At 39.3% G+C, this 15,112-nt stretch overlaps 1 protein-coding gene across 1 annotated transcript in view; it reads right to left on the reverse strand.

Annotated features, from left to right (window-relative positions):
- The window catches only part of ppp1r9a (protein phosphatase 1, regulatory subunit 9A), a 45,959-nt gene that overhangs the window by 12,419 nt on the left and 18,428 nt on the right, over positions 1 to 15,112 (reverse strand). The window contains exons 5-7 of the mRNA XM_083926159.1: positions 12,154 to 12,258; positions 7,915 to 8,050; positions 2,364 to 2,516 (exon numbers count right to left, since the gene is read on the reverse strand). Coding sequence (XP_083782285.1) covers positions 2,364 to 2,516; positions 7,915 to 8,050; positions 12,154 to 12,258 — 394 coding nt within the window. The remainder of the gene's footprint in view (positions 1 to 2,363; positions 2,517 to 7,914; positions 8,051 to 12,153; positions 12,259 to 15,112) is intronic.

Below are 15,112 nucleotides of genomic sequence, written 5' to 3' on the forward strand. Positions count from 1 at the left end.
CCCTGTCCTCCCCTGACAGCATCCCAGCCCCAGTGCTGACACACACTCTCAGAGGAGAAGCAAGAGATGGACTAATAGCTAGAATAAAAGCTTATTTAAAAGGAATTTAACATTGCATTACATTTAAAAATTCATACATTTTTCCAGCAAGAAAAACTAATCTCCCAAACTTTTAAAATCTTAACACATACGCCTACATATTATATAAAGCGTTAACTGGATGGAGTTGGAAATGGAGAGAAAGCAATACAGAGAAGGAGAGTGATAATGACAGAGAAGAAATAAAACAGGAGATGAAGGGAAAGAGGCCGGTAGCAAATGAGAGTTCCAGTAAGGAGAAAGGGGGAAGGAGGGACATTAGGAGCTGTGGAAAAAGTTTGAAGTGTAACAATGTTAACAATGACCATTCTTTCTTTTACTTCTTGAAGCCTTCTTTTTTCATCTTAAAGGATGGATTTGACCAGTTTAAAGTCTGTACTAAAACAAGAGATTTGGCTTATTATAACCGCCCTGTTCTGTACTGGTTGTTAAGAATCCACAGAACGGGAGAAAACAAATCCTCACAGTGGAAATTACATTCATACAAAGTTTACCAAGTTTTTATTGTTTTTATTGAGACTTTAAAGGGAAAATTACATTGGTATCTATGAAATTTAGTATGACATTTCTGCTTTGTGTTATTAATACTGTGTCAAGTGTCAGGATGCTAAAGTCTCATATTGAGTTCAGATAAACTTTGGAAAGTGCTTTTGGAGGGGGGAATGATTAAAGCTACCACAGCTATCAGAGAATAAATGGCAATGTGAGTTGAGGCAGACTATCTATTAAATACCCCTTTAGAAAATACAGTTAGAACATCATTTCACTCACATCACATCAAAGTAACAGTCTGTATCTGCTTATTTCAGCACTTAATTGAAGCTTTATGATAATTAATACTGAGTGTCATGTTTGTTATGGCTAAACTAAATTAGAAAAAAAATCTACATGCAATGACCATTATTTAAGACATTCCCTCAAAACTCATCATATATTTTTTTTTGGTTTTCTTGACATTCTGATTAAACCATATATCTGTGAGTTTGAACATTGTTCATCTACACAACGGGCTACAGAGATTAAGCAATGACTCGTGAAAATGCTAAAAAATGTGAAATTTGGTCAAACGTTTGGAAAACCTCCACACAACATAAATAACATACTCAGTTCAGTGAATGCCATGATGCTGATTATGTTAATAGCATCTAACTTAACTCTTTAAGTGAGGCATTAAGAAATGATCTTGGTTCAAAACATCCTCAAAAAGTAAATGGCATAGAAATAGAATTGAATTATTCTGTTTCTCTGTCAATTCTATTTGTATGGCAAATGGACTTGAACAGTATTCTGGTAGGGGATAATGCCATCTTGCATTATTATACATACATTTAAAACTTTAAAAGGTTTAAGAAAGATGTGCTGTGTGTCCATCTACAAGCATCTTTACTATCACATCTTCTTTGTGTCTTTTTAAAAGCTTATTTCCCAGCATGTCTGAAAGGCAGAGAGAAAAGGAAGAATGGGTAATGGAAGAGCCCTCTATACGAAAAATGTAAAAGCTGCACAATGCGAGACAGAGGTCAAGATACAGACAAAATGGAGCAAATGTATATATCCTCTGAGTAGGGATTGCATTATAGTTGCACTCGATAGCCCCTGCGGTGCCTGCAGTGCTGCTAAAGCCATTTGTTAAATGTGTCATACAGCTATTGTGGCAGTCTACACAGAAAGGCCAAAGTGTTATGGTGCCAAAAACAGTGCTGGAGTGTTCGATCAATATTAGCAGCCAGCTTCTGCGTTAACAGCCAGTGTGTTCATTTTCTATTTTATAGCTGTGTAGTTTTTAAGATGAGTTCATGGATAGCGTGGTAGCAAAAGTTCAACAAAATGAGTTTCTATTTTCAGAGTCCAGTCGTATAAAGAGATGCCAAGATCAGCATACTAATCGATTCAAATAATGGTTTAAAGTGTTTGCGCTTTCTCCTCATCTGTGGGTTTTAACCAATTATGGGTGATTAGAGATGTAATGAGCATAGATCTTACATCGCTTTTGTATTCACACCTCTTATCATCCAGATTAGGAATTAGGGAGGGTAAGCGGATTTTAGCTCTTGGAAAAAGAATATAACGCAGCAGCAGGCCTCTATTGTGTTGCTATCTTTTGTTGTTTTATTAAATTATCTTTTTTTCTGCGGCTAAGTTATTCTAGTGGGTGTGTATATTTATTATTTTAAATGTAGAAGTAGAAGACAGTAATGTGATCTTCACAGTGGGATATTCAAGAGGAGGGACTGAACTACAGTTGAGAAATGATCTTAATTTACCTCTCTGAACTTCTGGTAGAGTTTAGTGGCGTCTAACTCTGAGGGAGACAAGATGTCCTCTGACTCTGGCAAGTCAAACACCTCAATGCTCTTGTCCTCGCCTGCCACTGTTGTCCCCGCCTCCTCATCATCTGTGGCGTACTCTCCTGTCTGCTGTTAGAGGAAACGCAAAGTCAGTTCACTGTTCTGCAGATACACTTCATACAAACAATATGTGACTGACATCTATTTTCTCTCTGATCCAGGTAGTCAGAAATCACATTTAGCTTTTCTCTTTTTGTAAAATACAAACAAAATGTTGGAAAATATATATGATATAAAATATTGGAAAACAAACATCATTATATACTAATACAACTCATATTAATGGTTTCTGTTTTGCTGCATTGTATAATTCAGGGAAGAGAAATGTAATTTTCAGCAACCATCTTGATAACACAATCACAAGTCACAATTTGGGAAACAGGAATTTTATGTTATGACAGACAGAATAGGCCTTTTGAGTCTTCTGAGGATTATAACTTTGGAACAGGGATATTATTGAACCATCTAGGTGTTTCAAAGATTGCGATATACTTATCTGTGGTTCTCTATAAGAACACGTGAAAAGAACAAACTATCCACTTTGCTGCGTTAATAAGGACATTTCCCCTTTGTGGGACTAATAAAGGCATATCTTATCTTTAAAAAAGTTAAACAACTCATGCAGTTAGCTAACGTTTTTTTCACAAATTGCCTGCTATATAGCTACAGCTGATAAAATCGGTAAACGCTAGGTTTTACCCACTTAACGACAATATGGTTCTACACCGCGTAGGCGTCAACACACAGACAGCTATCTTTTAACTGTCCTTAACTTTAAAACCCTTTCATAGCTCATGTTAGCTTGTATAGGCCCATCGGATCCATTCGTTGACGGTAGATGATGCTGGGTATGATCTAGCATCATCTACCGATAAAATCTGAAAGTGACATTTGAAACTCCAACCAAATTTCCTTCCTTTTTTTCACTTTCAATTTTTCATAAGTAGGCTAATGATATTTTAATGCTCCCAGTTATATGAGGTAACACACTTAGTTGGCCAAAAATTTGACAAAAATTGGTTTGACAGCCTGGTTGGTGGCTATGAGTGTCATTTCAGTAAAAATAAGTCAAAAAATGTACTTGTCAAATTTCATGTGTCACTTTTTATTATCTTTAAATATTAGCCGCCATCTTGCCTCTTGTGTAAGGAGGTTACTGGTCAAAACTAGTGGGGTTTGAGTCTGTAATCGTGTGTTAGCAATCTCTGGGGTATATAGCAAAAATCCCTGACTGATAAAAGTCAACATCTGTCAACGTTTTTTAGATTGACATTAATGTAGGCCATAATGTTGCATGTATTCCAGGCGTTTTTTCTTTTCTCCAATACTCAAAATAACAAAAAATGAATGTTGGCATTGGCCATTAAGCATTGGATCGACGTAAATGGATGGGTTGGCTGATGACCAACAGAGCCTCATAATTCCAATTGAGCTAAAACAGCTGTCTCACTGTAAGCATCACACAAGTATCCTATCCTGTCTAACGTCCTCTCTTCCTATCAATGCAGTCCAAGTTGATCATCTGTTAAAATATCATCTATATGTTAACATTCATGTCACTACTGTCCCACATTAGTTTTTATCTGTATCTTGTGTCTATCTAAAATATATCTTTCCCTCACTGCTTGTCTTTCTGTCACACACACACACACACACACACACACACACACACACACACACACACACACACACACACACACACACACACACACACACACACACACACACACACACACACACACACACACACACACACACACACACACACACACACACACACACACACACACACACACACACACACACACACACACACACACACACACACACACACACACACACACACACACACACACACCTCGCCTCCCCTCCCCTCCCCTCTCATCATCTTGGCCTATATTTTCTCCTCATCTGGTTCCCTGCACTTGCCTCCATTTATCTCCCACCTAGATAACAGAGCTCAGGCCTGATTTGACATAGAGTTACCATTTCCATAATAAGCTTGCTTGTTGCCATGGTATCAGCATCCTGCATTATGGCCCCATTCACTGGAGGTGGAGTTAACCGTTGAACACATGGCAGGGCAGTCAAACACCAATTTGCATATGATAAATGCATCACCTCCTACCGCATGCATGAAAAATCAGGAGATAATGGACCATTTAAGGAAAAATCTTGCTGTTGTTCAGAGGGTGCTCACCTCAGCAAGTGGTGATCTGCACTTTGAATATCTAATATGAGTAGGGTGTTGGCATAATGACACTCACTGGAGGAAAGGGCTGGGACTGCACCTTTGTTTAGAGGAAGAGTGCACATGACATAGTGTGCACAGCTTTGTTTGTGTCTATGCACTGATATAATTGTATTGTACAGTATATACAATATTTTAGTTTTATTGGACCTATGTTTTGATTTGATTACTTCAAGTTGTGTTTAATTTTTTATTTCTATTTAAGTCAGTACACTAAAATGCTATGTTGCCGCATTCATGTCATATATGAGTAACAGGGATTGGCAGTTTACAAATTGTATATATCATCGATGTCTACATCAAAGTCATCATTACAATTGGGGAATAAAACAATTCTGAAAGCTCTGACTTGGGGCTAAATAATGATGAGCAGTGCCTCCTTAAAAGTATAAATCTAAACTACCTTTTACATGTAGGTTTGTGAAAAAATCTATTATTTTAGATTACATTTAGACTATAGTAGTTTGTTTTTGACATATTACAAATACGAGGTCCGTGGAAGTCTGCAGAGGGAAGAGGTCAGGGTTAATGGATGGGTCACAAAAGAACCAATATCGGAACAGCTCGGCTATTAGATTAAAAAACACGGATTTACAGCCAGGGGACCTTTTGTCCTTATTATAGTTTGTTATGTGACAAACATATTTATTTTAACCTAAAACAATCTTTTCCTAAACTTTCAAAGTATTTTTGTTGCCTAAAACTAAAATGGTACTTTTGCAGCAATTCACAACATTAATGCGGTGCTTAAAACGGCCACTGCAAAAAACATTTCACTCAAACTGAATGCAGTTTACTTGTATGGGAACATTATTTTAAAGGAGACAGGGTTGGCCTGAATAAGATCAGCCAAAACCCGTTGTTCAAGATAATGAAACTCAAATTCTATGGATGCTTTTACTTTCACACCACCAATTCTGCAAACATGCACTCGTCCTGAGAAATGGTAATGTTTCCCATCTCTACCATCCATCCGATATAATTTAAACGTGCCGAGGTTGTGTGTGTGTATGTGTGTGTTCACGTGTCTCCATATTGGTGCCGACATGAGAGAATAGATCTGTTAGCATGATAATGCAAATCAGCTTCTTTTATTCATTCTTGATTGACTTTTTGTTGACTTCAGTGGAAGAATGTGCCTTTTATTCTATATCTCCACATGTGTTTCTAAATACAACACATATCTTTGTCATGGGCTGCAACTAATGATTATTTTCACAAATGATGATTGCGTGTAGACTATTTTTCTTTTATTTACTGTTTATAAAATATCATAAAACAGAAGAATGGTGACCACAATAGCCCAGAGCCCAAAGCAATTTCTTCCAATAGTTGTTTTGTCCAAATAATAGTTCAAACCCCAATTAATTTAATTTACAATCATATCAAGAAAATGAGCACTAAAAGTGAATATAGGAATTGTTAGACGTGCATATTTTGTAGCATGTGTGTGTCCCCATGCTTTTCCCATGTGTGCGTTTGCATTTAACTGCGGACACATGGGCATGCATGTGTGTTAGATTACATATAATCAAACTCACAAATGGACTGACATGTGTGTGATGTCTATTGCTAACTGAAGGAGCATCTTCTTCTCTGGGGACAGGAGTCCCCGCACCAATAAAGAGCTGCCTGTCAGATTAACACAGGCAGCACTCAGAGTGAGAAATAACCTTCCTTCCCGTTCCCCCCGGTGAGAACTCATTCAAATATTTATAGAGATATTAATATTGATGAGGTTCTTTTATTGCCCTATGGATCTTTGTAATGGTTTTGAAACTGTTTACCCTATCGGCAGTTTCGTAGGCAGTTATGGATGGCTTGGTGCTCAGTAGTGGCAGATTTCAAGTGCGTTTTTATAATGGTTAGTAATCTATGTATGGATTTACTATTTTAATATGATCCCCATACTAGTGTTTATGTGTCCTCCCAGGGATCTGTGGCACAGGATGTTCATTCAAATAAAAAAACATTTTCATATTGATTGACTATATTCATGTATATTTTTTTGTTTTTCTATACGCTAGTACAATTATACACACAGCGTGTGGGTTTTTCAATTTATGGGTGTAATTATCCATAATGGTGCAATTATTATGTGCAATACATCCTCACTTGTATAAGTGAAAGATGTATATAGCTATTTTATTTTATCTTATTGTATTCTATTTGTATTTGTGTCTTGTTTTCATATTGTTTCAATTGTATTCACCACTAAATCATTTTTTTTTATTTGCTTTTTTTTATTATTATTCTTGAGCTGCCGTAAAAAAAGTGAATTTCCCTGGTGTGGGATCTTATCTTAGATCTGAATGACAGACAGCAGGACAAAAGGGGAAAGAGGAAGGCTTTATTCCGTTTTTGTATCAGACTGCAAAGGATTGAGATCTTCTCTAAAGGCAGAATTCTCTACTCCGGAGATGTAACAGGAGCTGACAGTGCTACATGTGTATGAGGCTGTCATTATGGGAGCGCTGGGATCAGCTTCTGGGGCCTGGTGAGAAGTTTCTTATGCATGAAGACTCTTAATCTACCACCCACCAGGATATGAAGGACCTCAAACAACACTGCATGTGAGTGTGTGTCTGCATGAGTGCAGCTGTTCTTGTGTTTGTTAGTAAAGGTGTGCTATGCATTGATTCACGTTACTTCAGTGTGTGATTGGATTTGTATATACAGTACAGTGCGTCTATATACTCTGTCCATGCGTGTCTCCTGGGCACACACAGGCAGACAGCATGAGCTGCAGGGACATGAGCTCATTGTCTGGTGGATTAAATGTGCTGTGAATAAGCAGCAGCAAAGAGGGAAATGCTGAGTGATGCTTTCTAGGACTGAAGCTTACATGGCATCCTCTTAGTGTGTGTGTGTGTGTGTGTGTGTGTGTGTGTGTGTGAGTGTAAGAGGGAGAGAGAGTGTGTTTGTGTGTGAGAGAGAGAGAGAGAGAGAGAGAGAGAGAGAGTTTTGTGTGCCAGCATCAAAGTCCACTGTCAGTCAGTTTTATGGAGTTAATAAGCTAAAACTTCCAGTCAAATGTCATGAGAGGGAAGCTGATCTACATTAAATGACAACTAGAAGCCTCAATTTTCCAATGTAATGTCATGTATAAGAAGTGTGTGTACTGACAGTGGATGAACTTCAAATAAATGTAGATATAATGAGCTTTATTAATATTAGATAATATGTACAGTGGCCAGGGTTGTGTGTGGTCATTACCTCGTCATCATCAGCATCATAGTGGGCGTACTGCTGCTCTAGCAGCTCTCTCTGTCTCCTCTCTTGCTCCAGGGTCTGCTGGATGAGTGTGGCCACCTCACTCTGTTGGCCCGGACGCTCTCGGCCAATCACAAACCTGCAACAACACACACTGTTAAAGACAATCCTGGCAAAACATATATAGAGCCAACTGGCCTGGTTACTGTGTATTTTGAAAAAGACTGAATCTCAGATTTCCAGATACATGCAAGTACATTGCCCATCATACCTGTTAGTCATGTCCTTTGTAAGGTATATTTCGTTGCAATTTAATATATTTCTTGCATCTTTTTATGTGGTGGTGTAAATTTATGCAGTGAAATGACCACAGCAGACACCGTGTGAGAGCACCACACAGAGGCCCCCAGCCACATAGCAATGACAGCAATATCTGCTGACGTATCAGGGCAGGGCTGGGAGACGGGACACACATAATAATATGAGACGACAGTCAGCTCAGCCAGGCAGCCTGTTATTAGCCTGGAAAGGGACTAAATGGAGAAAGCCACAGGCTTTGCCTCCGAGGTACTGGCTACAAACTACTACAGCTACACATGGGACCTACAAGCAATAAATATCTCATTAACAAGTAGACAAAGTAAGAAAGAAGATAATGATGATGTTTGGAAAAGTGTAGGTGTTTGTTTCGTATGACGGGGACAAAGAAGAGCACATAGTTGACATAATTATAGATATAGATTTACTCCTCCCACCACTGAAATTTCACTGCAAAAAAACTACTACTACTCAAAAGAAAATTCACAACATCATTTCCAGTTTATTCTTCTCATAACTCTGCCTAAAACAAGCCCATTCCTACCTACTGTATATAAACAAGTAAGTGTTGGCGTGAGAGAGGAAGACTGACAGAATGAGAGAGAGAAAGAAAGGGGATTTGAGATCAGGTCTAATCAAGTGAATTCAGTTCCCGAGAGCTCTTTCATATATTTCTAAAGGCGATGTAGAAAAGGCCTTACGCTCCAGCAGAGAGGCATATTTGATCTACATGTGAAGGAACAACTGAAGGGCAGGACAGAGATAGAAAGTTAAAAAAAAGAAAAAGAAAAAGGAAACGAGAGAGGGCCCTGGCTAAGATAAGTACTGAAACAAGCCTTTGGACAGCAGGGAGGTCTGCGGAGCAGCTGACCTGGAAACAGCCTCTCCTCACGCATGGGGAGTCTGTCTTGGTTCCTCTTTGCCTCCCACTGTTCTGGGGCTGCCACACACAGCGCTGCTTCAGTTCAACTGCAGAAACTGTCACTACTGATCTCGTTTACTCTAATTAATACGGACATGGCTCTTGTTAAACGTACAGTATGGTGCAGGAACTTAAAGGGATAAAATCTTTCATCTTTTTCCTTTAATGAGTGAAACAGAAAGCTCAAGTGCAGAAAGCAAAGATGAAAAAGTGACATTGGGTGAAATTTAGCAGCACACTTGTCTTCCCCTTTCTTTAGCACTGGGTTGACAGGCATTTAAGGATGTCAGCGCAGGTTCACCCATTACAGATATGACTGGTCGACCTAGGGACTTTTTTCTGTCGGTTGTAAACACTTCACATGAATTATGAAGAAGGTGTTATTCTATTTTTCTTTTTTTGTTGCACAAATCCCATTACGAGAAAAAAAATCCTGTCAGTATTTTCTGACTCCCCTGTCTGTGGCCTTCAGCTCCATTTGATGCAATGAAAAAATGGAAACAAATATATAGATATATAGTTTACTGTTAAAAAAGACCAAGTACTTTTCTAAAAAGACTGGACACTGTAGTTTTAGTAAATCTAACCCAAAGTTGATAAGTGCATTTTGGTACTATTTTCATCAGTCTACCAATACACATTTTGTACACTAGTGAGTATTTACAGGAATAGGATGCTGTATTTGGAAGACTCTAAATAAACTACAATAAAGGAACATGTTGCCCAGTGCTACAGTGTGACTCATTTATGAGTGCGTCTACATTAATGGAGCTCTATACGACGCAAAGGAACAAGCTTCAGGTCAACATTAGTCTGAGTACCTCTATAGCTGTGCTGAACCCTGCTGTTAGGCAGCAGTCTGTGTGGTAAAGTGGTTAGTTGTGGGATGGAGTAGTGATCAGTGCCTGCTGGTGGCACCTGATCCTACTGACATTCACATCCACCACTTCATGTTCTTTTGTTATGATCATCACACCGTTCCTTTTGTTACATAAACTGCTTTGCTAAATTAGGTCTAAGTTTGCCATTGAGTCTGTTTTTCATATTATGTTACGACGTGCATTTCTCTTTTGTTTCCCCACAATTGATCTATATGACAGGGCCTGTTGGTCAAACTGTGTTTTATACTGTTACACTGGGGAAAAATTGAGCGAAAAATGGCAAATCTAGGACACTTGGGCATTAAACCTCTGGTGATAAGACGGAGGAAAGGGTTTACTGAAGAGGAGGAGTGAGTGGGTGAGACATGATGTAGGAAGACAGAGAGTGGAGAGGGAGAAAGGAGTGAAGATATGTCTGATGAATGCATGGAAATGATCAGTGTGTGCAGAGAGTGTAATTATCTTAAGACTTAGCTATAAGATTGGCACAGCTCAGGTTTGTATGCTAGTGCTATGCTAAATTTCATTTTTATTTATTACTGAAGTAATTCAATGCTAGTCTATATAAATAGAGATATTAGACTCTCTATAAGCTTTCTGTACTTCTTATTTTAAACTATCTATACTTGCTAGATAAATGGACAGGTGATAGATGGAACCTTTTCAAGGCTGCGCCACCTTTAGTGCCACATCCTGGTATGTGGAAAACCTCCACTGTCAATATTAGTTCAGCAAACAGCATCTGTTCTGATACTGTTGGACATGTCTTTGCTCAACAGAGAGCTCTTCCCCAGGCACTGTACTCTCCCCACACCCATCTATCTTTCCACAACCTCAAAAGTGAACATGGTGGCCAGAATGGTTGAAAGCCACACTGAGGCCCATGGATTGTTTAACAGCAATATCACGGCTGTCTTATCATGAGCAGTGTGCATGTGGATGGATGGATAGATTGATCAATTATTTTAGACATACTGAAGCATGACAAAGTAAACATAGCTTCCAGGGAATACATGGAAACAGCACAGAAGATGAGAAAGAGTAGAAAGGAGTCAAAGAGAAGGTCAGGAGAGACAGTAAATTATACCAAGAAAAAAACAAAGACAAGAGAAAGGAATGGCAGGTTAACAACATAGCCAAGGACAGTGCTGGCTTTTCACATCAAAGCCTTCCTGCCATGCTGTGTGTATAATTGTGTGTTTTTTGCTCCCCACTGCTCGAAGCATACCCCTGCCAAAAACTGCTCGACTGTCAAACACACCAGACTTTTGTCACATATTGTGTTTCCGCATCTTCACATATCTAAGATATGGTAATGGCGTTATGGGGCCTGCAAGACAAAATCTCAAAGAGCATGGCGGCTTAAGCGGCTGTTTTGCAACCTTTGCACCGCGACAGCAGAATGAGCTGCATTCTGAATTGTACCATGTGGTGGAAATGAAGACTGTCCTTACTGATCATTGGTGGGAGAAGGATTTTTAGAGGCTTCAGTTTGTTAGTAATTATGTCTGATACTGCACGATGGTATGTCTGGTTCTTGGGGCTGATAGCTGCTTGACACACTTCTCTAATCTTATGGTAATCCAAAGATCCTCATCAGCGGGTGAAAACATACAAATCTTATGTGTGAATGCAATGAAAACATTTTTTTACACGTGACATGTGAATGCAATTCTCGTGTGATCACGTGTTATTGTGAGCATTCAGCTGCTGTGCAATTCTGTTAATTTTCACAAATTAAATTTCAGCACTGTCGCCCCACAGCATGAGGGTTCCTAGTTCGAATCCGGGCTGGGCCCTTCTGTGTGGAGATTGTATTCTTCTCCCTGTGTCTGTGTGGGTTTTCTCCGGGTTCTCTGGCTTCCTTCCACAGTCCAAAGGCATGCACGTGTTAGGTTAATTGATTACTCTAAATTGTCCATAGGTGTGAATGTGAGTGTGAATGGTTGTCTGTTTCTCTCTGTCTCTTTGTGCCCTGTGATAGACTGGCGTCCTGTCAAGGGTGTACCCGCTGGGATCGGCTCCCCCTGCGACCCCGTTAGGGATAAGTGGTTGAAGTCACATACTAATGACCTGCTTTGACTGGCTTATTGTTGAGGCTTGCATGTTTATGAATCGTACCTGACCACTCCTGATGTGTTCCTGAGGACAGAGGCAGCGAAGCTCTGGGTGACACCCACCAGGCTGGTCCCATCCACCTCCACGATCTGGTCGTTTACCTTGATCCTGATGAACACACAGGTGAAAGCATCATTCAATGCTTTGTGCAACCATACTTTTGTTTTCTTTGATTTAATGGTGATTCCTGTGCGTCAGTATGTATTCACAATCTGTGTGTACATGTGAGCTGATAGTGACTGATAATGATATAGCCCATACACACTGACCCTGACTAGTCTATAAAAATACATGTCAAAATGATCATGATTTATGCAGAAAAACTACCACAAGAACAAACAAACTGGCCTATCATGCATATTCACATTATTGTGATAATTACAACAGTGCCAGACTTTCTTATGGTCACAAATTTCCACTGCAATAGCTCCAGACTTTTGCCTAACCCAAGAGACAGAAGAGATGAAGCTCAAAACAAACAAGGAGGGCTAAAGAGGACATGGATGCCAGCTAGCCTTTTCGCCCTGAGCCACAACACAGCCAGAAATTTGGCTCTGCTCTGGACACGACGAGAGGTCAGCTAAGTTCTTGATCTGAAATAAAAAGATCCATTATTTATGACAGGGTAATAAAATCACTTAAAAGAGACGCCATTGCTAAATATTTACTTGGAAATCTGCATAACAACCAGACTGAAAAAAAGATTCTGAATCTCGGTTTTGAATTATTTCTTCCACACATGAAAAAATAGCTCTCATTATTCTTCAAGAAAACAGCAGATTGTTCTAATACTTCACTGCTAAAAGGCACAACGCATACATCAAACCACTCTGGTCTCCACTGTAGAGGTCCAAGTCATTTTGGTCCAAGTAATAACAGCAAGCAAAAATCTAGCAATTCTACCAATATCTGCAATATGTTTAAATGCAGACGATTTAATAACACTTTCATTTTCCAATTATCACATTTGTATGATACGAAATGGTCCAATCAAAGCAGCACGATCACTCTTGAGACTGGAGAATGATGAAGCTCAGGCAATAATAAGCTACTGTTTCATGAGAGTTTTATCCAGTTTTATGAAAATCATTACAGCTTCCATTTAATCCTGAACCTTTATTTTAGACAGACATATTCTGCCTCGTGCACAATTTCTAAATATATGGAATACATTGAAACAAGCGGACTTTAACTAAATGTTTCTTCATTTGCATGATGGTACAACAATTGAAAGGCCCAACTCAAAAAAATAAAAGGTGAAGTGATTTAGAATTACACCTCCATAAACTTGAAGGACTCACAATAAACAGATGAATTAAAGAGTAGTCATAGTAAGTCCTTTATTTAGTTCCTAGAATTAGGCTCCCCACTCAATTCCTCTTCCTGACTGCAAGCCTCTGCAAATTGCTGTCGATTTTTTGTGCAAATTTCCTGAAAAGTCAAGATCTAAATCAAGTCCTCCATTGGTTGCATCAACAACTGCAGTAACCATCGCCCTTTCGGCTCCTTTCTCAGTCTGTCACAACTTACAGCAGCTGCAGAGCAGGATTTAATATGACCGTGACACCCAACACGTCACCCAGAGCTGTCAAATGGATGCAGCAGCCTGACAGGTAGACAGAGAGTGAGCTGGTTGTCTGCCAGTCAGCTAATGCTTTCTGACCTTCACAGCATCTAATGTCTCAATATGGCTTTAGGTTGCTGAGGCTGGTTGACATACTGCTGTTGAAAGACAGCAGCAGGAAAAAAACCAAAACAAAAGCAAACTGATCTAAAGGAATATTCATACAGATAAACCAAAACCTTCATCTAATAATCCCCATCTCACTCCTGTATACACACACACACCTAGGGTCATCTACGCCAGACAATACAGTGAGCCACAGCCAAGCCCATCTATCTGTCTGCCTGTGAGTGTGTGCGTCTGTGCGTCAGACCATTAAGCCCGACTCAGCAAGAGAGAGAGAGAGAGAGAAAGAGAGAGAGAGAGAGAGAGAGAGAGAGAGAGAGAGAGAGAGAGAGAGAGAGAGAGAGAGAGAGAGAGAGAGAGAGCCCTATAGCTGGAAAGGGTAATGATGGTAAGAAATTACATTCTGGCTAGTGACGCCTCCCCTGAGTGTGTGTGTCTGTGATATAGCTCTTAAAGGGTGAATGGATGTGGTGTTAAGTTATCCAGTATTTAGTACTAATATCTCATGTCTTTGGTTATTTCTATCATATTGTTCTCTGTTATACAATTTTTCAATACTGCGTTAAACTGAGCTCCACTATTAAAACATTTTTAAAAAGAAGTAAAATTATTCCTCCTAAACCTCCTTCTCTGTATGTGAAAAGGTAAGCAGTTAGTGTGTATAGTGAACATCACTGAGAACAACAATGTGGTCTACATCGCAAGGAAACACCTTTTGAATAGTTGTTAATGTCATGTATACACTAGTACACTAGTCCCCAAATGTTTTTAATAAACTTGCAGTATCACAGAGTGAGTGGGTTAAGAGTCCTGCTGTATAATATCCAATATTATGTAAGTGTATGTGTGCCAAATGTCATGGCAGTCTGCACCACCCAACACTGCCATCCCTAGAACTATGCTGCTAGTGTGTCTAAAAATGTAAGCAAGCATTGTTTCTCAAGACTGTTTTGACTCTGTGGACTGTGAAGAACTGAGGACGGCAATATTGAAAAGTTTGCTCAGTTTAAATAAAAACAAAAAAGATCAAATCTACAAACTCATTGAACTGAATCTGAACTCAAGCCTCTGATCTTTACAACTTTTCCTACCAGTCACTGAGAGACTTACTGGAGTCAGTGCCAGCTGTCATCTTTTCTCAATTGTGAACAGGCTGTTTCTTTACCTCACTCGCTACTCCTCTGCCTCATCCCTCTAATCGCACCCAATGTGTTCCTGAAAATGGCACTTCTGGCTGCTACATGAAAGAAAAAAATAATCCCTGAGGGAAAC

Source organism: Echiichthys vipera (genome assembly GCF_963691815.1).
Source record: "Echiichthys vipera genome assembly, chromosome: 13".
NCBI classification, from domain to species: Eukaryota; Metazoa; Chordata; class Actinopteri; order Perciformes; family Trachinidae; genus Echiichthys; species Echiichthys vipera.